Source organism: Felis catus, chromosome X (genome assembly GCF_018350175.1).
Source record: "Felis catus isolate Fca126 chromosome X, F.catus_Fca126_mat1.0, whole genome shotgun sequence".
Classification (NCBI taxonomy): domain Eukaryota; kingdom Metazoa; phylum Chordata; class Mammalia; order Carnivora; family Felidae; genus Felis; species Felis catus.
Genome location: NC_058386.1, coordinates 39,578,407 through 39,604,505, shown reverse-complemented (window position 1 = coordinate 39,604,505; position 26,099 = coordinate 39,578,407). Strand labels below are relative to the sequence as shown.

Below are 26,099 nucleotides of genomic sequence, written 5' to 3'. Positions count from 1 at the left end.
AAGTGTACATCTCTAGAAGTGCAAGTTTAAATGAGATACCACCATCTACCCATCAGAATGGCAAACATAAGAAAGTTGGGTAAATCCAAAGTTGGGGATGTGTATGTGCGCCCTGCTGGAAGAGGATTCACGCATGAAATTAGGTGTGCAAACAGGCATGCAGATACACTACAATCCAGCAAGCTTATTCTTGGGACAAAGATGCCAAAGAAACCTTTCCACAGGTAATGTTCTAAATGGTACTGTTCACAGTATCAGGAATTCAGGGACAACCTAGGTCCATGTCACTAGGGAGTAAAAACACAAAATATGATGGATGCATACACTAGAACATTAAGTAGCAATTATATATGGCATATGAAAATCAAGATGAGTTTATCTTTAAAGATGTTTAGTAAAGTTTTTCCTCTGGTAATGTTGGAGTAGCTGTTCCACAGATGGCTTTAAGTTCTGGATAAAATATAAAAGTCAACTGTCAGAAAGCCTGGAGAGAAACCAAAATCAGGCTGAAACCAGATAGACTTAGCAAAAGGGCATGACACTGGATGAGTAAACTAGGATTTCCATCCGAAGGCAGGTGCCAATTGGTGCCTGGGCTAGAACTCAAAAGAAACCAGCAATCTTACTAGTTTGAAGAATCAGAGACACTTTGAAGCTATCACAAAAGCTGGAAGTGAGAGGAGAAATCCCAGGAAGGAGAGAGGGAAAGAAAAAGAACACCAAATTCTGCAATTAAAACTCTACCTAAATCTCTTGTTGACTGCTGAACATGCACGAACACAGTAGATGTCCAGCAGCCTCACAGAATGAAAGAGATTTCAGCCGCTGTCCACTACAGGAGTGGCCAAGTTTACAGTGTGACTTGCGCAAGATTAACTGGCTAATATAAAACAAAAACATCACTCTTCAGAAAAATATAACAAAGTCACTCCACAATGTATTATTCATGATATCCAGGATAAAATTACCAGACCTACGAAGAATCAGGAACATTTTATCCATGTTCAAAAGGAAAGGAAATTGATGAAAATCAGCCATGACATTACTCAGATGATGAAATGTGCAAATAATTTTAAAGCAGCTATTTTAACAACATTCAGAGACAATAAGGGAACTATAACCATAATGCATGAATGGGCAGGAAATTAGAGCACAGAAAAAAAAAAAAAACAAAAAGAAATCCTAAAACTGAAAAATATCTGAAATAAAAAAAAAACAAATGACTGGATAGAGTGAATAGCAGATTGGAGACTTTAAAGGCCATCCAAAGATACATGAGGCAATAACAGATTGTCTACCATACATGTAATTGGAGTTCTAGAAGAAGAGAGGAATAGGGCAGAAAAGATAAGACATAATGGCTGAGAGCTTTCCAGAACTGATGAAAGACATCTAATACTATATCCAAAAGACTAAGAAAACCACAAGTAGTATAAATAAGAAAAAAAACAACCCCTGGGCACTTCATCGTCAAATTCTTAAAAACCAAATGGAAAGAGAACTCTGAAAACAGCCAGAGAAAAACAACAAAATACAAAGATACAACAAAAAAACTAACAGCCAAATTAAATATAACGGACTAGACACTCTAAACAAACAAGACATGTCCAGAAAAGATTTAGAAAAGAGCCAAAACTACACTATTAAGAGGTGGACATTACATATAAAGACACAAGAAGGTTGAAATAAAAGGATGAAAAAGACACCATGCAAACACTAAGCATTAGAAAGCTCAAGTGACCCAATTCAGATCAAAGTAGGCTTCAGGGCAAAGATTATTACCAGAGATAAAGGAGTATTTCATAATGATAAAGGACATCAGGATGACATGACAATAAGAGCTTCAAAACACATGAAAGGACTGACAAAATTAACAATAATAAAATACTACCGACTATATAATTTATTCCAATTTCACCAACTTTCCCATTATACTGTCCTTTTTCTGGTCCAAGATCCCACACTATGTTCAGGTAGCATGTCTCCTTACTTTTCTCCAGTCTGGAACAGATCCCCCGTTTTTGATTTTCAGTACCTTGACACTTACAAAAGGTACTGGCTACTTTGAAAAATGTCCCTTTGAAATCAGTAAGCATCTTGTGAAGAGATACTCATCGTTCCTCATTCATTAATTGAAATTCTACAATAAGAAGTGTCCCGAACACCTGGGTGGCTCAGTCGGTTAAGCGTCTGACTTTGGCTCAGGTCATGATCTCACTGTTCAGGAGGTCCAGCCCCACATAGGGCCCTGTGCTGACAGCTCAGAGCCTGGAGCCTGCTTCGGATTCTGTGTCTCCCTCTCTCTCTGCCCCTCCCCCGCTCGCGCTCTCACTCTCTCTCAAAAATAAACATTAAAAAAAAAAAAAAAAAAGAAGTGTCCCCCCTCTTGCATTTATTTTCAACTTATGTTCATTTGTAAATGAATACAAATAAAATCAAATATATACAAATATAAATTCATTTATATTCATTTACTTCATTTATCTAGTTATTCATTTCAGTATGAACAAATATATTTTATTCTGTATCTTATATCTCATTATCATAATTAGTTTCTAAACTTGTGTCAGATTTGCTGATTAGGAACTCCATCCCCTTAAGTTGACTCCTGTGTTCTTTCCACACGCCCCCATCATTTTTTAATCACTTCCTTCCTTTTTGGCACCGTAAAATATTCTAGAGCTCCTCTTGTAATTTCCTTGCCTAAACCCTGGAATCACCTACTTTTCCTGAAGAATCCCCGGTTCCTTTTATTTAAGTATAATATTTAGAAACGAAGATCTGGGTGCTAATGTAGTCATACCGCTCCTGAGATGGGTCATTGCCTCCAAGCCCTCCCAGTAAGCAGAGCTAGAAGACATATTTATGCACACACGCACAAGCTTGTATTTCTATCCAACTATCCATACTCCTAAATACCCATATATTTGTACTGATAGCTCCAATTACAACCCAACACCAGAGTTCAGTCTCGCCTTGCCTTTCCTGATTTGTAAGCTCTGACAGTGAAAACCCTGGCTCTCGTTATCCACAATATACTTACTTATTTGCTTGTTCCTAATATTTACATAAAACTGTTACAGAACTCCTAATCCATGCCACTGTGAGAAAGTAATTGTAGTAGGGGATCTGTTTACAGTTCTTGTCTCCAGCTTTACACTATAGTCAAAATACTATTCTCTAAAGTTACTGAGGTTAGTCCTTTTCATCTCCACCCCCTTCACTAAACTTATGTTATTCATTGGTTAGTTTTATTTGTTCCTGCCTGCATTCTGTTTCGGGCTACCTCACATCTGGTTGGTCTCAATTATTCAACTAATTTTGGGGTATGAGAAACATCACCAGGTTCTCAGAGTTAGAGCTATGCAAAAAGTATACACTTGAGAAGTTCCACTTCGTCCTCATCTCTGCTCCCTCATTCACAACCACTTCCACCAGGTAACCAATCTCCTCTGTTTCTCGTTTATCCATTCAGTATGGCTTCTGCACAAACGGCACATGTATACTTGGCTTTACTATGTGTATTTTCTTCCACAAAGGGTTACGTTTTATACTCTTTTACACTTTTCTTTTTTTTCCCACACGGTAGTATATTCTGGAAACCACTCCACGTCGTGATCCACATAGTTCTTCCTCATGCTTTTCTACATGCAACTCCACTACCCGAATGTACCAAAGTTTATACAAACATTCTCCCATGAATGGGCCTTTGAGTTGTTTCCAAGATTTTGTGATTACAAACAACGCTCCGATCAACATCCTGGTGCCTGTATATTTTCAGAGTTTTGGAGGTATATTTTAAAGGTAGATTCCTAGAGGTGAGGCTGTTGAGTCAAAAGGTGCATATACAGCTTGGTTAGATTGCCAAATGCTGTTCCAGATGGGTCATACCAGTTTGTATTACCACAATGCATGAGAGTGCCTGTTTCCCCATAGCCACTTATAATTTTCGCCAATCTGATATGTGAGAATTATATTTCAGTGTTGCTTTAATTCGCATTTCTCTGAGTGAATCTGACCACTCTGCCATATGTTTAACGACCTTGTTATAGATTTTCTGTGAAGTGTCTACTCGTGTCTTTTTTCCCATTTTCCTATTGGGTTTTCATTCCTTTGTCCTTCCAATTTTAAGTTTGTTATATATTAGGAGCATTAGCCCCTTGTCCATGGCATATGTTGCAAACATTCTCTCCTAGTCTCTAGGTCTCCTTCGAATTTATGTATTTTTTTTTGTCGTGCAGAACTTATTTTTATATTGTTCAAACTGACTGGCCCAAAATGCAGAGAAAACAAAAAGAATGATCATAGTTAGAAAGCCTTTTCCTAAATCAAGATTGAAGAACAGTTCATGTTCACTTCTAGTACTTACTTGTACAAAATTTTTTACATTTGACCCTAATTCATTTCTAGTTTCTTTTTTTGAACAGCTTGGGTCATGGGTCTAATTTTATATTTTTACAAATGGCTACCTAGTTGTCCCTGATCCATTTATGAATAAACCCACCTTAGCCCCAGAAATTTAAGATATTACCTTTCTCAAGCACTTGATTTCTCTATGTACCTGGATGTATTCCTGTTCTTTCTATATTTCACTGGTCTGTCTATTCACATGCCAGTGCCTCACTTTGAATTACACAGGTTTTATCATATATCTTACTGTCTAGTACAGTCAGTATAACCTGTACAATTTCCCCGCAGTCTTCTCCTGGCTATTCTAGCATATTATCAACTTACCAAAGTCCTTAAAAGCTTGTTAGTACTTTTTATTGATGTTGTGTTATATTTATAAACATAGGAAGAATCAAGATCTTTATGCTACTGAGTCACAGTATGTCTTTTAAGTTTATTGTGAAATATTTAATTACTTTGCTGATACTCAAGTGGGAATGTTTTCTAACATTATGCTGTCGTTGAAGGTTATTAATTTCTTCATGTTAATTTGTGCCTCTAATTGATTTTTCTTGTCTAATTGTACTAGCTAACACCTATAGTTCAATAACGAGGAGTAATAGAGATAGTAGGAATCTTTGCCTTGTTCCTAATTTTTGCGAAAGTGTCTCTAGTGTTTCCCTGAAGTGAGATACTAATTTGGGCACTAAAGTATATGAATTTTACCATGATAAAAAAAAAAAAAAATAGCACTCAATTCCTATTTCCAACTTGGACAGTTTTTTTAATTAGGAAACGTCACTGAATTTGTCAAAAGCTTGTCTTCAGCACCTATGGCGTTAGCAATCTGATTTTACCTTTAGTTCTATTATTATGATGCCTGATACTAATGGATTTTCTAATATTCAATCTTGCATTCTTGGAATGAATACCACTCGGTCATAGTATATTATCTGTTTAATGAGGTAATGGCTTTGTTTACTAAACTTCTATTTAGTACTTTTACACCGAGATTCATTAGTGATATTAGTCTGGATATTGCCTCTTTTTTGTACTGTTTTCATCAGGTTCAGGTATTGATGTTACATTTGCTTCAAAAAGAAAAGGGGAAAAACAGTATGATGGTTCCTCAAAAAATTTAAAAGACTTATCACATGGTCTAGTAATTTCACTTCTAACTATGTATCAAGAAGAATTAAAAGCAGGGACTCAAACAGATATTTGCACATTCATGTTCATAGCTGCATTATCAACAACAGCCAAAAGGCAGAAGCCACACAAGTGTCCATCAATAGATGAATGGATAAACAGAATGTGGTGTGTACACACAATGAAATGTTATGCAGCCTTAAAGAGGAGTTAAGTTCTCGTACATGCTACAACATGTACAAATGTGAAAGATATCGTGCTAAATGAAATGCACAAGGCACAAAAGAATAAATACTGTATGATTCCACTTACATGCAGTAGTTAAACTCACAGAGACAGAAAATAGAATAATAGTTGTCACGGGCTGAGTGGAGTGAGGAATGAGGACTTATTGCTGAAGACGGGTACAGGTTCAGTCTGGGATGATGAAAAAGTTCTGGAGATGAATGGTAGTAACAGCTGCACAACAATGTGAATGTACTTAATGACATGATAGATGTAAAAATGGCTAAACCGGTAAAAATTATGTCCTACATTTTACAATAGAAAAAAAGACGATACAAAAGCACTACGATCTGTAGTTAATTTTTAGAATCAAGGATTTTGTTTCCATTATATATTTTTAAATATGCTATAGAATCATTAAGTGCAGAAAGGACTCTATTATCAAACACAAGTGTCATTCAAGTCAGATTAAAAACTGCTAAAAGCTTCTCCCCGTTTAAAAAAAAAATACAAAGAATAAAAGAAAAGAAATGAGGAAGTTTCTTATTTCCAATACTCTGGAACGACCTATAAAGCATTAAAATTATGTGGTCTTTAAAGGCTTAGAATTCCCCTGTAAAACCACCTGGCCATGGTGCCTTCTGTAAGGCATTACTTAATTTTTCCTATTTCTTTTGTAGAAATTGATTTTTTATAACTTTCTAACTCTAATGACGTCAATTTTGCTAATCTGTATTTCCCTGGAAAGTAGTCCATTTCATTTAATTTTCAAATTCACTTGCTCAGTAGTCTTGTATAATAGTTCTAATTTCTTCTGTTTCCATGGTTATCTTATTTTGCACATGTGCTTTCTGTTATTCCCTTGATCAAATTTACCTAGTGGATTATCTATTTTGTCAATTTTTGGAGAGTACTAAGGTTATGACCTATTAATTAGGTTTAAGTTGTGCTTTCCTTTTCACATTGTTAATTTCTTTTAAAAAATCTTTCTTCCTTCCCCACAATACAGTTACTTTTCCTTACATTGATTTTTGTTTTGTTAACAGATTTCCTTACACTGAATCATCCTTGAATTCGTGAAATAAATCCAACATGCTCATGGCATACTTAATGCATCTTTAAAAACCAGCTGGAATTTTTCTTTCTTCAGAATTTTTGGATTTCTATAATACATATAAATGAAGCCAATCTACAGTGCCTTGGTAATAAATTAATGCCGGACAGTTAGAAGTGAATGTTAAAAATGAAACTAATGATTCTTATAGACCGTGGTATTCATAATAACATTATTTGTAACTATCCCTCAAGGGGGAAATAGTTACAGTACATCTATGTAAAGGGATATACTACAGCTCCACATGTACTAACAGGGTATGTTTTCCAAAATATAATACTAACTTAAACAATTTAAGCAAGGCTGAGAGAGAATTCACATATTTGGCTAATATTTCAATAAAATAAAGAAAAACGAATATATGTGCAAACACATACATGGATTTGCTTATATATATGTGGATTTCTCTGGAAGGATATGAAAAACACTAGTACCTTTGGGGAGTGGAATAGTTTGTTACAGAAAATGAATGAGGATGAGGCTTCAGCAAGTATTCTTTCAGGCACTTTCATTTTGGGTTATCTATTCAAAAATAAGTAATGTCTTAATGACAAAATTAAAAAGGAAAATTCTGTATCTTTCATCCATAAAGGCTAATAAGTATTTTTTAATGTTTATTTATTTATTTTGAGAAAGAGAGCACGTGTATACACACACACACACACACACACACACACACATGTGCATGTGAACAGGGGCCGGGCAGAGGAAGGGACAGAGAGAATCCCAAGCGGGCCCTACACAGTCAGTGCGGAGCCTGACACCTGAGCCGAAATCAAGAGGCACTCAACCGACTCAAGACTAATAAGCATTTAGATGGCAAACTGTTCAAGTTATTTAATTAAATTCAAGGGAGGGGGGGCAATTAATACTATTACTATTAGAAAATAAAGTGGTTCTATGGGGCACCTGGGTGTCTCAGTCGGTTAAGTGTCTGACATGATCTCACAGTTCATCATGAGTTCGAGCCCCGCATCAGGCTCTGGTGCTGACAACTCAGAGCCTGGAACCTGCTTCAGATTCTGTGTCTCCCTCTTTCTGCCCCCTCCCCGCTTTGTGTTCTCGTTCTCGCTCTTGTTCTCTTTCTTTCTCTCTCTCAAAAATAATAAATATTTAAAACAATTTTAGAAAAAAAGTGGTTCTACAGGTCTCAGCTAATAAAATGGGAAAGCTACAATTCCAGACTTCAAGATGTGTTACAAAGCTGTTACAAGACAGCATGGCACTGACACAAAAACAGACACTTAAATCAATGGAACAAAACAGAGAACCCAAAAATGGACCCACAAACGTATGGCCAACTCATCTTTGACAAAGCAAGAAAGAATATCCAATGGAATAAAGACAGTCTCTTCAGCAAGTAGTGCTGGGAAAACTGGACAGCGACCTGCAGAAGAATGAACCTGGACCACTTTCTTATACCATATACAAAAATAAACTCAAAATGGATGAAAGACCTAAATAGAAGCAGGAAGCCATCAAAATCCTAGAGGAGAAAGCAGGCAAAAACCTCTTTGACCTCAGCCGCAGTAACTTCAGGCAAGGGAAACAAAAGCAAAAATGAACTACTGGGACCTCATGAAGATAAAAAGCTTCTTTTCTGCACAGAGAAGGTAACAATCAGCAAAACTAAAAGGCAACTGATGGAATGGGAGAAGAGATTTGCAAATGATATATCAGATAAAGGGTTATCTATAAAGAACTATCAAAATCTATAAAGAACTTATCAAACTCAACACCCAAAAAACAAACAGCCCAGTGAAGAAATGGGCATAAGACGTGAATAGACGACACTTTTCCAAAGAAGACATCTAGATGGCTAACAGACACATGAAAAGATGCTCAACATCACTCATCATCAGGGAAATACAAATCAAAACCACAGTGAGATACCACCTTACACCTGTCAGAATGGCTAACATTAACAACTCGGGCAACGACAGATGTTGGCGAGGATGGCAGAAGAAAGAGGAACCCTTTTGCACTGCTGGTGGGAATGCAAACTGATGCAGCCACTCTGGAAAACAGTATGGAGGTTGCTCAAAACTTAAAAACTGAACTACTCTATGACCCAGTAATTGCACTACTAGGTACTTATCCAAAGGATGCAGGTGTCTGTTTTGAAGGGGCACATGCATCCCAAGGTTTATAGCACCGCTATCGACAATAGCCAAAGTATGGAAAGAGTCCAAATGTCCATCAACAGATAAATGGATAAAGAAGATGTGGTATGTATGTATGTATGTATGTATGTATGTATGTGTGTGTTTGTATGTGTATGTATATATGTATATATATATATGTGTGTGTGCACATACACATACACAGGAATATTACTCAGTGATCAAAATGAATGAAATCTTGTCATTTGCAACGATGTGGATGGAACTAGAGTGTATTATGCTAAGCGAAATTAGAGGAAGACAAATATCATGACTTCACTCATATGTGGAATTTAAGATACAAAAAGAGATGAAATAAGGGAAGGGCAACAAAAATACCATAAAAACAGGGAGGGGGGCAAAACATAAGAGACTCTTAAATACTGAGAACAAACTTAGGGCGATGGAGGGGTTATGGGTGGGGGGATGGGCTAAATGGCCAAGGGACATTAAGAAGGACACTTGTTGGGATGAGCACTGGGTGTTTTATGTAGGGGATGAATCACTGGATTCTACTCCTGAAATCATTACTGCGCAATATGCTAACTTGGATGTAAATTTAAATAAATAAATATACATTTACACACACACACACACACACACACACACACACACACACACACAAATAAATAGAGAAAGCTACATTAAATAAATGAGATAGGACTTCCCTCGAAGATGGCAGCAAAGTAGGAGAACCCTTGGCTTGCTTCCAAACACAAATAGAAAACTTTGTACAAATCATTCTAAATGCCCCAGAAATCAACCTGAAGACTGGCAGAACAAACTCCACAACTCAAGGTAGAGAAGAAGTCACATCAAACAAGGTAGAAAGTGCAGACATGATTTAGAGGAGAAATCGATATTGGCTGCTGCAGAGCGGAGAGAGCTGTGGCTGGAGAGAAGAGTGAGAGAGTGAGATCAGAGCACAAGGGAATGCACAAGGAGAATGTTTCCCTATGGCCACTGGATTGGAAAATGAGAGGGGCTGAATTTCATGAGTTCTTGCAACCAGATGGCCTTAAATCGAAAATTTAAAGTATCAGTGGGCTGGGCTGGCCTCTGCGAGAGTCCAGAGGCATCAGGATTGCTCTTGGAGAGACAGCAGGCAAACAACCCAGGCACACACAGCATGGACACAGCTATCTGAAGAGTGCCTGGGGAACGCAGTGGGAAGATGATCTGCTCCTCTCAGAGCATGCCCATGAGAAGCAGTGTTCACAGAGAGATGTCTCCAGGAACAAAGTAGCTGGCTGGCACCATTCTCCCCCCACACTCCCACCACTTGGCATAAGCACAGAGCCACTAGCAAGACCCAGTGCAACACGGATACTAGCTGCCTAAATTACTTACATTAAGCCCCACCCCCCTCCCCACTCTGGTGGAACTGCCCTTTATCAGTCACACTTACCTCAGCCCCAGTGCCATGGGCCCCTCCCCCAGAAGAACAGCACAAACTCCTGCCCACACCACATGCCCTGACCACAAAGTTCTGCAGGGTCTCAGTTCCAGTGGAGGTGATGACAGTTCTCATTTCACAAGCAGACCAGGGCACACCTAGTTAAAACCTGCTGCATTCAGGCCAGGGACACAAACTGCCTACAACAAGCAAAGAAAAGTCTCTGCAGATGACTGGCCTGAAGGAGAAAGCAGCCACGACACAATAGCAGAGTGCATACAGCACACAGCAGATACATTCCCTGAAGTGCCAGGCCCTGGACACTACATGACATCTTCTTCATAAGGCCATTAAGTTCAGGATCATGAGACATAAGTGGCTTTTCTAACATAAAAGAAGGCAGAGACTTAGACAAAATGAAAACACAGAAATTTATCTCGAATGAAAGAACAAGATAAGGTCATGGCCAGAGATCTAGGTGAAACAGATATAAGTAACAGAACTGATGGAGAACTTAAATCAATGACCATAAGGATACTAACTGGACATGAGAAAAGAAGGGAAGACATCAGTGAGACCCTTACCACAGAAATAAAAGAGTTAGAATCAATCAGAGATGAAAAGTGTAATAAATGAGATTAGAAACAGGACTGATGCAATGAACAGCAGGCTGGAAGAAGCAGAGGAATGAATTAATGACTAAGAAGACTCAGTAATGAAGCTGAACAAAAGAGAGAAAGAATAATTATGCAACATGAGAACAGATGTAGGGAACTCAGTGACTCCATCAAAACAACAAAAGCAGACCCACACCAAGAAATATTATAATTAAACTGGCAAATGTAGTGACAAAAAAATTTTTTTTTAAACAAGACAAAATAAGACAGTTACTTATAATGGAAAACCCATGAGGCTATCAAGCAGATTTTTCAGCAGAAATTCTCCAAGCCACAAGGGACTGGCATGATATATTCAAAATGGTGAGTGGAAAAAATCTGCCACCAAGAATGCCCTATCCAGCAAGGCTAACATTCAAAACAGAAGGAGAAATAAAGAGTTTGACAGACAAACAAAAACTAAAGGAGTTTGTGACCACTAAGCCACTTCTCCAGCAAATACTTACACGGGACTCTGTGAGTGGAAAAGAAAAACCAAAATTGACAGTACGAAGGTAGGAAACACAAAAGCAGTAAAAAGAAGATTTCTATTAAAAACTCAGTCAAACTAAAAGGATGTAAAATATAACAACATATACGTAAAACGTGGGGAGGACAAGAGTAGAATGAGTTCAAATTTAAACGACCATCAACAATGTAGACAGTTATAGGCAGAAGAGGTCATTTATTAACCTAGAGATAACCATAAGTAAAAGAATAGTAATAGATATGCAACGAATAAAAAGAAATCCAAGTAAGGCAATAAAGAAAACCAGCACACCATGAAAGAATCAGAGAAAATCTCCAGAAACAAACACAAGCAATAAAATGGCAATAAATACATATCTATCAATAATTACTTTGAATGTAAATGGACTAAATGCTCCAATCAAAAGCCATCAGGTGATAGAATGGATAAAAGAACAAAACCCATCTATATGCTGCCTACAAGAGACTCCTTTTAGAACTAAAGACACATGCAGATGGAAACTGAGGGGGTGGAGAAGCATTTATCGTGCAAATGAATGTCAAAAGAAAGTTTGAGTAGCGATACTTATATCCAACAAACTAGACTTTAAAACACAATAACAAACGTAAAGAAACCAATCCATAATAATACGATAATAATAGGGGACTTTAACATCCCACTTACATCAATGAACAGATCATTTAAACAGAAAATCAACAAGGAAACAATGGATTTGAAGGACACAATGGATCAGATGGATTTAACAGATATGTTCAGAACACTGCATCCTGAAACAACAGAATACATATTCTATTCAAGTGCACATAGGACATTCTGCAGAACAGATCACATATTAGGCCACAAAACAGGACTCAACAAACTCAAGAAGATCAAAGTCATACCATGCACCTTTTCTGACCACAATATTATGAAACTAGAAGTCAACCACAAGAAAAACTCTGGAAAGACCACAAATACACACAGGTTAAGTAACATGATACTAAACAATGAATGGGTCAACCAGTCAATCAAAGAAGAAATAAAAAATGTATGAAACAAATGAAAATGAAAACACAACAGCCCCAAACCTTTGGGATGCAGCAAAAGAAGTTCTAAGAGGGAAGTGCATAGCAATACACACGCCCCTACCTCAAGAAGAAAACGCTCAAATAAACAACCTAGCCTTCTACCTAAAAGAGCTAGAAAAGGAATAAATGAAGCCTAAAGCCAGCAGAAGGAAGAAAATAATAAAAATTAGAGCAGAAATAAATGATATAGAAACTAACAAAACAACAGAGATCATGAAACCAGGGGCTGGTTCTTGGAAAAAAATAGTAAAATTTATTAACCTCTAGCCAGATTCGTCAAAAAGAAAATACACACACACACACACACACACACACACACACACACACACACACACACACACACAATCACAAATGAGGGGTGCCTGTGTGGCTCAGTCAATTAAGCATCTGACTTCGGCTCAGGTCATGATCTCATGGTTCGTGAGTGCAAGCTCCACATCGGACTCTGCTGTCGGTGCAGAGCCCGCTTCAGATCCTCTGTCTCCCTCTCTCTGCCCCTCCCCCACATCTCTCTCTCTCTCTCTCTCTCTCTCTCTCTCTCTCTCCCCCCCCTCTCAAAAATAAACATAAAAAAGTACTTTAAAAATTTTTTTTTAAATGCAAAAATAAAATCACAAATGAGACAGGAGGAATAACAACCCACACCACAGAAATACAAACAATTATAAGATTATTATTATGAAAATCTATATGCCGACAAATTGGACAACCTGGAAGAAATAAATTCCTAGATATAAATTACCAAAACTGAAATAGGACGAAATAGAAACCATGAGTAGACCAATCCAATCCAACAAAGAGATTGATTCAGTAATCAAAAAACTCCCCCAAACAAAGTACAGGAGAAGATGGCTTCACAGGTGAATTCTACAAAACATTTTAAGAAGAGTTCTCCTCAAAGGATTCCAAAAAAGAGAAAAGGAAGGAAAACTTACACATTTATTCTATGAGACCAGCATTAACCAGATACCAAAGCCAGATAAAGACACAAAAAAGAGAACTACGGACCAGTATCTCTGATGAACACTGATGAAAAATCCTCAGCAGAACACTAGCAAAGCAAATCCAACAATACAGTTAAAAAAAAAAAAAATCATTCACCATGATCAAGTTGCAAGGGTGGTTCAATATTCACAAATCAATGTGATAAATCACATTAACAAGAGAAAGGATAAGAACTACAGGATTATTTCAACAGATGCAGAAAAAGCATTTGATAAAGTACAGCATCCACTTATGATAAAATCTCTCAAAAAAGCAGGGTGAGAGGAAACACACCTCAACATAATAAAGGCCATATATGAAAAACCCCACATTTAACATCACCCTAAATGGGGAAAACCTGAGAGCCTTTCTTCTACGATCGGGAACAAGACAGGGATGTCCACTCTCACCCCTTCTGTTAAACACAATATTGGTCAATATAAAGAAATAAAAAGGCATCCAAATTGGCAAGGAAGAAGTAAAACTTTCACTATTTGCAGATGACATGGTGCTATACATAGAAAACCCAAGAGTCCATCAAAAAACTGCAGGGGGTGCCTGGGTGGCTCAGTCGGTTGGGCGGCCGACTTCAGCTCAGGTCATGATCTCGCGGTCCGTGAGTTCGAGCCCCGCATCGGGCTCTGTGCTGACAGCTCAGAGCCTGGAGCCTGCTTCGGATTCTGTGTCTCCCTCTCTCTGACCCTCCCTCGTTCATGCTCTCTCTCTGCCTCAAAAAAATAAATAAAAAAAAGAATCTATAAAAAAAAAAACTGCAAAAACTGCTAACTTCAGTAAAGCTGTAGGATACAAAACCAACATACAAAACTCTGTTGCACTGCTATACACCACAAATGAGCAGCAGAAACAGAAATTAAGGAACTAATTTCATTTACAATTGCACCAGAAACAACAAGATACCTAGGAATAAACCTAACCAAAGAGGTGAAAGACCTGTACTCGAAAACTATAAAATACTGATGAAAGAAACTGGATGATGACACAAAGAAGTGGAAAGACATGCCATTCCCATGGATTAGAAGAACAAATATTTTTATAATGCCTATAATACCCAAAGCAATCTACAGATTTAATGCAATCCTTATCAAAATACCAAGAGCTTTTTTCAGAATTGTAACAAACAATCCTAAAATTTGTAGGGAACCCCAAAAGACCAACGAATAGCCAAAGAAACCTTGAAAAAGAAAAACATAGCTGGAGGCATAATTCTGGACCTTAAGTTATATTACAAAGCTACAGTGATCAAAACAGTATGGTACTGGCACAAAAATAGACACATAGATCAACAGAACAGAATAAAAAACCCAGAAATGAACCCACAATTATACGGCCAATTAACGTCTGACAAAGCAGAAAAGAATATCCAATGGGAAAAGACGGTCTCTTTAACAAATGGTGTTGGTAAATTGAACAACATGCAAAAGAATGAACCTGGACCATTCTCTTTCACTGTACACAAAGATAAACTCAAAACGGATTAAAGACCTAAATGTGAAACCTGAAACCATAAGAGTCCTCGAAGAAAACACTGACAGTAATTTCCTTGACATCAGCCATAGTAACTTTCTACTAGATAGGGCTCCTGCGGCAAGGGAAACAAAAGCAAAAATAAACTATTGGGACTACCTCCAAATAAAAAGCTTCTCCACAGCAAAGGAAACAGTCATCAAAACTGAAAGGCAACCTACAGAATGGGAGAAGATATTTGCAAATGACATAGCTGATAAAGGGTTACTATGCAAAATATATAAAAATCTTATACAATAAACACCCCAAACACAAATTATCCAATTGAAAAATGGGCAGAAGACATGAATACACATTTTTCCAAAGAAGGCACACAGATGGCCAAAAGACACATGAAACGATGCTCAACATTTCTCATCACCAGGGAAATGCAAATCAAAACTACAATGAGAGATCACCTCACACCTGTCAGAATGGCTAAAATCAACAATACAAGAAACAACAGGCATTGGTGAGGATGTGGTAAAATGGGAACCCTCTTGCACTGTTTGGTGGGAATGCAAACTGGTGCAGCCGCTCTGGAAAACAGTATAGTGGTCCCTCAAAAAGTTAAAAATAGAAGTACCCTACCATCCAGCAATTGCACTACTAAGTATTTACCCAAATGCAATAATACTAATTCAAAGAGATACATGCACCCCTATGTTTACAGCAACATTACCTACAATAGCCAAATTATGGAAACAGTCCAAGTATCCATCGATGAATGGATGAAGATGTGGTATATATATAAATACTATGGAATATTATTCAGTCATGAAAGAGAATGGAATCTTGTCATTGGTAACCATGTGGATGAAGCTAGAGAGTATTCTGCTAAATGAAATAAGTCAGAGAAAGACAAATACCGTATCTCCTATGTGGAATTTAAGAAACAAACGAGCAAAGGAAAAAAGAAAGGGAGAGGTAAACCAAGAAACAAGCTCTTAACTATAGAGAACAAACTGATGGTTACCAGAAGGGAAGGGAAGGGGGGGGGGTGGTGAAACAGGTGATGGGGATCAAAGATTGCACTTCCTATGATGAGCACCCCATGTTGTATGGAAGTGCTGAATCACTATATAGTACACCTGAAACTAATATTACACTGTAGGTTGACTAACTGGAACTTAAATGTGAATGTGAAAAGAAAAACTGATATAGCTTTCCAAGAACAATTCCTACCATGACATAATATGTGTCTATACTTGGACATATGACATTATACAGAGAAATAAAATGTATTTAGAGATGGTATGACAATACACCGAGCAACCTATGAGAATCTAATTGTTAAATCTAGTAAAAACAGGTGTGTGGGAGATGACATCCCATTAAAATTATCCATACCTAAATAGAACTATTGTATCATCCAGCAATCCCACTTCTGGATAGATTTTCAAAGGAAACAAAACCATTATCTCCAAGAGATATATCTGTATTCCCATGCTCAATGCAGCATCACTGACAACAGCCAAGGCATGGAAACAACCTAAGTGTTGGTGGAAAGATGGGTGAAGAAACTGTGGTATATAAATATAATGGAATAGTATTTCAGCCTTAAAAGAGAAGGAAATTCTGTCATTTGCAACAACATGGGTGAACGTGGAAGTCATTATGCTAAGTGAAATTAGCCAGACAGCGGAAGACAAATACTTTATGGTATCACTTATATGTAGAATCTGGCGGGGGTGGGGAGTGGTAGGTGAGGTGACAGGTGTGTTAATTTACTCAATGCAATGCGTGTAATTGCAGAAATCCTTTCACTGTGTGTGTGTGTGTGTGTATCAAATCATCACACTGTGCAGTTTATCTTACAATTTTATTTGTCAGTTACACCTCAGTAAAGCTTAGAGGCACCTGGGTGGCTCATTCGGTTAAGCGTCTGACTTTGGCTCAGGTCACGATCTCACTGTCCATGAGTTTGAGTCCCACATCGGGCTCTGTCCTGTCAACGCAGAGCCTACTTCAGATCCTCTGTCCCCCACTCTCTCTGCCCCTCCCCAACTCATGCATGGATGTGCTCTCTCTCTCAAAAATAAAAATTAAAACATTTTTTAAAATGCTAAAAAATAAAGTAACCCTAACCCATATTTATGATTAAATTTAACCAAAACATTTCTGGGCTCAGCCCAAATAGCTCCTGCTCAGAGAGGCCTTCCTTAACCCCTCTTGTAAAAAAAGTATTCCCTCACTTTTCTGTCTCAATCACAGTCTTATTGTTTAACTCTGTAAAGGTAATGTGGGTATAGGGCCCTCAGGGTTTGTAAAGTGATACTAAATAATGTCTACATTTATTAGCAGAGAGACTTTTTATATAAAGAAACTTCAATTATTTTGAGTACCTAGCAGTGGCCATTAACCATATAGGACTACTTAAATTTACATTTCAAAATTCCATATTTATAAATATTCCTACAATTAGCTGAACTATAAAAAAGTTACTTTCTATAGGGAGTATAGAAAGTATAAGCATTTTTCATATGCTTACAGTGTCATCTTTTGTCACCTAATAATTACAGTCTCCTTGCCATGAATTTTGTTCTTCTGGTTTTGTTTTGTTTAATCTTAATGGGAACTACAATGTATCAAATGAAAGAACCGATGGAGGGAGGGCCCTGTCCCCATATTACCTTCACAAGATTAAAAAAATTAACACTAACAGACAATTTCTCATGAGAAACAATGAAAGCCAGAAGACAATGGAATGTAAATTTCAAAGTGGTCAAATAAGATAATTCCACCACCAGCAAAAACTCTCATTAAAAATAAAAGTGAGGAAACTTCGGCTTTAGCTATTGCCAAAGTTCACTAAGAACTAGAAAAGTTCAGGGAAAAAAAAAAATCAGAACTTCTCATTTTGAAGGCAGCAGAGAGCTCCTGAGGTAATGAGAACAGAAGGGGCTACGACTCCAAAGAAAGAACAACTTTGGAGAGGAACCTGATTTCTGTAGCTGCTTTCCCCCCGGGGCCCTTGCTGATTTGGCAAAAATCAGCAGTTGGCAGAAGCTGGGATTAGCACTGGCAGGTAAAGGCTGATCCACAAGCTGATGTAATTCTCACAAGCATCTTCTCAAGGTTGATAAAATCCCTAGATTAGTAGGGGGCATAAATTCTTCTTCCTAGGGCACACACACCCATGTGTTTTGGGGGAATCAGGGGCACAGCAGATCGAAGCGTCCAGGAATCTGATGTTAATTTTTTCAAGCCCTCCATGGTGGCATTGAAACTAAAGAGACCTTACAAAACAGATGCACAAATATGACAGTATTTTTTCCCCTAAAGAGTGGTTATAAAATTTATGTTTTGGGTAAACTCTGATTACTCAATATTTTACTTTCATATCAAATTATAACTGATTTTCCATGCTACTGCCTAGAGTAAATGTCTATGTGTTATGCCTTTTATCAGACAACTAAGCAAAGTCTGCCATACACAAAAACAAAATGTTCTAATTAAACAAAAAAAGGTTTGTAAGTATAGCAACCATAAAAGTATTTATTGGTAATTAGATCAAGAGATGACTCTAATATGGCTTTTAAATGGTGACACGTGGAAGGAATATTTCATTCTTTTTTTTTTTTTTCAACGTTTATTTATTTTTGGGACAGAGAGAGACAGAGCATGAACGGGGGAGGGGCAGAGAGAGAGGGAGACACAGAATCGGAAACAGGCTCCAGGCTCCGAGCCATCAGCCCAGAGCCCGACGCGGGGCTCGAACTCACGGACCGCGAGATCGCGACCTGGTTGAAGTCGGACACTCAACCAACTGCGCCACCCAGGCGCCCCAGGAATATTTCATTCTTAAGAAAAAGTAAAACTAAATAGCAATGCATTATAACAACCACCTATAAACATTTTGCAAAGAAAACTAGGCATTCTACATTAAGAATAAGAGAAAACATGGGGTGCCTGCATGGCTCAGTCGGTTAAGGTCGAGACCTTGTGGTCTGTGGGTTCTCGAGCCCCACATCGCACTCTGTGCTGATAGCTCAGAGCCGGGAGCCTGCTTCAGATTCTGTGTCTCCCTCTCCCTCTGCCCCTCCCCCCCGCTCATGCTCTATGTCTCAAAAATAAACATTAAGAAAATAATAAAAAAAGAGAATAAGAGAAAACTTAAACAGTCATTTAAAGCTACAGATAGTTCAAAGTTTAGAGGCAAAACATATTAAATGAAACTTCTTCATACACAGCAAGTACTGTTTCACTAAGTAAAATCTTGATCACATTTAATGAATATAAAATATATGAAGGAGACAGTGTCCAGAATCCCATTAAAATACATATATTTTCACTTATGGGTGATCACATTTGCTTAAGTAAGGTAAGTTAAAACACTTACCTGGGTTTCATATAAGTGGGCAATGTGAAATTGAACTGCAAAGATGATGGAAAATAAAAATCAATACCATTAGAGTAGTGTTTAGGGTAAATTAAAGAAGAATATAAAATGCCAAACATAAGCACAGTCTACACTATAGAGATTTAAGTAACAGAACATAACTTTCATTTTTAATAAGACAAAATACACAAGCAAACACACTCAAGAACATGACACAAGAAGCTGTTTGTGCCACATGTATTCATTGTTGGTCATTATCAAAATTTGTCAGTTTAATTATTAAAATCAACATTAAAATCTATAGCAAGTGAGTATATTCCTTACAACATTCAAAACTGTAAGATTAAGCAAACAGAGAAAACTCTTATAAATCTATGCATATCAAAACATGATATTTTAAAAACAGAGGTCCATGTCAATAAAATATAGTAAAGTCAGTATTTCGGTTAAAAAAAAAAAAGTACTAGAACCAAAGAAAGCCTCTAATTCTTTATACCGTATTTCATAACAACATTTATAAAGAAGTCATAAGCCAGGATGACTCTAGTAACAACACACAGAGGAAATGAGTTGTTGCATTTCTCTATCGGTTGTTCAGAATTATTCAAAAAAAAAAAAAAAAAGACAAACCACTTAGAAGGCAAGAATAGTAAAGAGTCACAAGATTAACAAGTATGTCTTGAAAATCAAATAAATATACTTCAGCTTCTGTTTGCAGGTCTTCCTGATATACTGCATCACCAAAGTATGAATGATGCAACAAAAGCAACAACGAACCAGGAAATCAAAACTGGATTCTAGCTACTATAATGCTATAATTTCCATTCTTCAATGACAAACCTCTTTTTTAAATGTTCCATCTACCTGGATTTCACAGCTGGATTTCAAAGAGTCTGGGAGCCTATCAAATGTATATGCAAAATGTTTATGTGCATCTTTGAAAACAAGGTCCACACAGCTATCATCAAGTACTCACTGAGGGATGCACCATGAAGTAACTCTCTCACTGATTCTCCTAACAGTAAGATTCACCTGGGAGGTTTGTTAAAAATAGAGATTCCTGAGATTATGATTCAGTGAGCCTGGGGCAAGGCCTAGAAGGCTGCCTTTTTAATGGGTTCTGCAAGATATTCTGATACCTGTTCCCTCGACCAGCACCTGGGAAGAACTAAACTAAGTAACCCTAAAAAGCAAAACAAACAAATGAAATATATAATGAACTTTAAAACCAAACATTTTTGGATCGAAAGTAAATACTACATCTCTCTCCATAAACAACTGTTAAATATCACACATTAATCAGAGATGAGGCAAAACAAATATCTTTAGAAAATGAAAATCAGTTTTGTGAAAAACACATAAAAATAATAACAAAATTTCTACATATAGAGATATCCCCTTTATCCAGATCTGTTGAGGGCTTTTCTTATTCTGCACTCCCCCTTTCCAATACAGCTCTCCTTGAGATTCAAGTCCAAATCTCACCTCAGTGCATCACTGGAGGGAGACTGGGTTACAGGCTAAGAGAATGAGAAAGGGATGGAAAAACTATATTCATTTCCTATCTTCTTACACCTCTAATAAAGGTGATAAGGAAGAAAAGAACTAGCTAGCTAGCATCCCACTACCACCTTTAACTTCCTCCAAGCTCAGTCCCTAGGCCCTCCATCTAGGGCCCCCCTAAGCAATGAATTACTAAATCCAGTGTCATCTTTTGTAGTGTGAAAGTCACCACATATTTAAGTTGTTAAAAATCGTCTTCAAGTGAAATATAACCATACAACCAAAAAAGCTCCACTTGGCAAGTCTCAATTAGAAGTGGAAATTTTTAACAAAGATTGCCGTAAAAGGTTCTGAAATTAAACTTTATTCAGAAATTATATATTATTTTTAGAATTAAGAGAATTAATTAAATCTAGAGGAAACAATTTTATCCCAAGGGACCAACATATAATGAAAAGTCTCACGTCACCATGATTCTGCTTTTTAAAACACCAACTGTAATTAACCCCTCTTAAAAAGCTCTAGACGCAATAAGTGTATCTACTTACTTTTTAATTGCATAAATGAACTGTGCCATAAAATACAAATATCTCATATAGACATTTTTTTAAAAGCTTACTTTACTTTCTATAATTTTCTGATCGTCTGAAGTATCACAAAGTAACATGGAAGATTTCAAAGAGTAGTCAAGGTCTGTGGCATACACAAACAGGTGATGACGTTAAAAATTCAAAGAGAAATACGCTTTGCAAAGATAATAAGAGCCTGGTATTTAAATAGTAATAATGTCTGGCTCAAAGTAGGTAATCTACATTTGTTAGTGCTCTGTGAGACATCAGCCATTACCATGGCTATCATGTAATCACACAGACTGCCTAAAATAAACTACCCAAATCAACTGAACTATAATGGCCTAATGTCTCTAAATAAAGCCTGTTCCCTTCCATCACAGTAACCAGCCTTATAGCACAGAAAGTCCTGAGTCCAGGCAAACCAGGATGTGGGTTACCCTCCCTCCTATTTCCCTTCTCAACAACATACAGAGAGAGAGACACAGTAAACTTGAAAATGTATTCATGATGGTTCAAATATCCTCTTCACGTTCAACAGGAAAGGTTTTCTGCCCAATGGTACTCATTCTACAGATGTAGGTGTCTTCCTCTCAAGCAAGAGCAAGGACCTACAACTGAGATTTAACTTCAACAGAGCAGAATAAAATGAGGATTTACCAAAATAATTGGTCTAAAGTTTATGAAACATCCCTCAAAAGTTATCAAACATACAGTTATGAGAGTTAGCTTTAAGGTACAAGATATAACCAATTAAATGAAAACGAGCTGTTCCCTTACTCCCATATAATTAAGGAAAAAGTATAAATTAACATTTAATAAATGTATCGGAGTTAAACTTTTTTCTAATCTAACCTCGTTTTAGAAACTACAATATTGCTGCCACCATTTATTCAGCAAACACACTGATCGGTAGCAAATCCTGAGTTTCATTTATGTTTTCTCAGGAAAACATAATCTTTTATGTTTTCTCAGGAAACTGCCTCCAGTAGAAGCATGACATAATTGGTCTGGCTTAGACGATGATTTAATCCACACCATGTCGTAATTCGTGTACTAACAAGTTACATTCTAATTTCTACAGCCTTTTCATGTACGCAATCATTTTCTTAGGCATTTTTAACACTGACACTACTTTTCACCTGATGTCATTCTATGGAGTTAAAACACGAAATCACTTAGAGCAAAATACCGACTTTCTAAAACCTAGAATCCTTTAACCTGAAATTTTCATTAAGAATGATTCAATTTTTCATACACTCTAATTAAAATTTTAATATTTCAACAAAGTTTTAAAGAAATCGAGCTTGAACCCAATGAATATCCTTTAAACTTTTATTGGCTATACTGTAGAGAACACTAAATATGACAACACATGCATATTGATAAACACATCATAATCAACCCAATCTGCTTTTGGAAAGAGATGTACACAGAAGCAGAAAATAACTGAAGAAAACCACTGTTATCGGAACAGGTTTCTCACACACATTCTTTCTGAATTAATTGAAAAATGTCACTTCAAACTTTATATATGATGTGTAAAGCTGTAATAAAAAAAAAATCAAAGGAGTATTCATAATTACCAATAATTTTAATACCACACAGCAGGAATCGGTGAGCTACCACGTAAGAATCTCTGTATACTTATTTTTCCTAAAACACTGGCAAACCCTGTTTTTAATCCCCCCCAAGTCATCTATGATATAATTAATGCATAATCAATCTTGTTCATTAGGGCAGACAATTTTAATTCAACTACCCAGTTCACTGGCATATCTATTTTAGACACAGGCTGTTCACAATAACTGGTCTCACATGTTCCATCTGTACAAGTAGCCATGGCAACCAATACAGTTAGATTCAATAATTCTAGAAGAAAAATTGCAAAGGAGTTTATCACTATCATCATCATCATCATCATCATCACCATCATTACTACTATTATTTGCCATGAGGTGATCTGAATACATGTAGAAAACTATTACTTAAAAATACTTACTTTCAGCATTGGACAAAGTGCAGGGATTGCAGTCAACCAAAGCTAACTGAAAATGCTGCAAGAAGAGAATGAGAAAATCAGTGCACTAAATTCAGTCATATACATGTGCCTTAATTTCCAGTACATAAGGTCTAACATAATCATGAAACCATGCTAGGCTAATAAAACACACTAGACAAACAGCTAGAATTACTTTGTACATTTATTGCTGATAACCTGCTGCTGGGTTACTTTCTTGAGACAAGTGAGAATGGAGAATTAACTTTAATCAAGTTATTGTATGTATAATTTTGCTTATATGAAAAAAGCTTCAGAAAAAGCCTTCAGGTAAATAGTAAGTATCAGGTCTAGAGCAGTTTAAATAGTTTAAGACCATTATTTTAAAAACTGAAAGTTAGGGGTGCCTGGGTGGCTCAGTCAGTTAAGCGCCCGACTTCAGCTTAGGTCATGATCTCATGGTTTGTGAGTTCAGCCCCACACCGGGCTCTACTGTCAGGGCAGAGCCTGCTTCAGATCCTCTGACCACCCCCCCCCCCTTTACCTCCCCACTCACACTCTCTCTCAAAAATAAATAAACATTCAGAAAAAAAACTATCTGAAATACTACCAAGGATGCATCAAATAGCCTGTGTTCAAGCTCCTCTATGAAATATAGTTTTCTTTTTAGAATGCAAATGCTATTATATATGTAGGCAACATTAAACCACGAATAGTTTACAGTACCCATTTATAACAAGATCATATAAACCTGCCCAAAAAATGCATGCTAAATTCAGTGGATAACATGAATTTTTAAGAACACAAACCATGATCAAGGACACTGGGTGACATGTGACATCTACTTTATCAACATTAAATCTGGTGTATAAACTAAGAAAGAAAAACGAGTACCAGAGTTGGTATAAAATCCTTAAGATAAAAAAAAAGTAAATCTCTTTGAACTCTGAATAAAAATATTTCCATATATGTATATTCAAATTTTCTGATTCTCTACAAGTTTTAACATTAAAAGTAATCAACAGCCAAAGCACAAACCCATTAAAAAAGTATTTTGACCACAATAAACTCATTCTTCTCCACAACCCAAATATCTAAACAGTTGTATTTCTCACAACTATTGGACAAACTGAAAATTGATACACATTAATGACAACTTCTGGATGTAAACTCCAAAAGACTTTATCGAAAGAAATAATCATTAGCAAGCTTTCAGTACTAGATTTCAACACAGAATGAACAAAACTGCACTTGGCCAACTAGAACCCTCCATTACCAAAAACAAACTCATGTCAGCTACCCAGTATTACAGTGAAAGAAAGATGAGAAGGCATCATTTGGTATGAACACAGCAGCTATCATATTCCTTCACAAATGTCTGTTATTGTGCAAGCATAATTAGGCTAGCCTACATCTGCAGTACTCTTTAAAATTTAACGGTTGTAATATTCTGACTGGACAAACTACTAACAAAACGACTGTAACCCTTAATTATTAAATATTTAATCCATTCAACAAATATTTATCAAGTGTCTATAATGTCCTTAGGCCAATGCAGGAACTAGGAATACAATGATCAACGAAACAAATGAAAAGTTACGTGTCATGGTTGACTAAGTGAAAAAAAAAAAAAAAAAAAGATCCAACATCTGAGCACTTCAAGAACTGCTTTTATTAAAAAACAAAACAAAACAAAACAAAACAAAACAAAACAAAAACAAGGAACTGCTTTTATTTTCCCTTGGCCTGCTAAGCAGATTGTATATACACTCAAACATCCCTTTAGTGTGCTACCATAGCAATAGATCCCAGACTATTTTAAACAGTACTCGTACAACTGAATCTAATATAACACTGTATGTCAACTATACTTCTATAAAGGAAGTAAAAAGTGAGCACTATGAAAGCAAAGCATGCTTTATAATCAGTTGTCTTCCTCTAGGCAAAAAGAGGAGCCCAGTAGCCACACATTCAGACTCTCCGACATTCTTAAGTCTAGTCGATCCTGTTGGCATATGCTTATATTTAGATAAGAGCAAGCAAGCAGACCTTCCCTAACTGAGCCATCAAAGGATACAAACTGACCTGTAAAAAAACACACTTCAAGATGGCAGTATTGTTAGTTTTACTATTGCAATGACATCCCACAAAGAGCAGAGATGCATAATTCAAATTGCCTAGACTACATTTCATCTATCAATATGCAAGGTCCTGCAATGAAACCTGGCAGAAGCAGTTCTGGACCATGTTTACATAATTATCAATCACTCTTAAAAGCACCAATGAAGTCACTGATGTATCATTTCAAACCCACAACACAGTGAAATATTAAACATTTTCAAATAGCAACAGTATTAGAAAAATTACTTGGCAAAAGAGTACATATTCAAAAACATGAATGTGAGAATGAAAGAACTTAACAGAGTAATTACGAAGTATAAGCAACTAAGAAAACTAAAAACATAAAACTACCCCATACAAAGAAAAACAATGATACGCTTTGCAGTAAACTACAGGCAGATGAGGGACT

The 26,099-nt window shown here is 36.8% G+C and overlaps 1 protein-coding gene across 8 annotated transcripts in view; it reads right to left on the bottom strand.

Annotated features, from left to right (window-relative positions):
* KDM6A (lysine demethylase 6A) overlaps positions 1–26,099 on the bottom strand; it is a 209,113-nt gene that overhangs the window by 62,401 nt on the left and 120,613 nt on the right. For all 8 annotated transcript variants that reach the window (XM_023249060.2, XM_023249061.2, XM_023249063.2 and 5 more), the window contains exons 7-8: positions 23,573–23,627; positions 19,499–19,533 (exon numbers count right to left, since the gene is read on the bottom strand). In XM_023249060.2, coding sequence (XP_023104828.1) covers positions 19,499–19,533; positions 23,573–23,627 — 90 coding nt within the window. The remainder of the gene's footprint in view (positions 1–19,498; positions 19,534–23,572; positions 23,628–26,099) is intronic.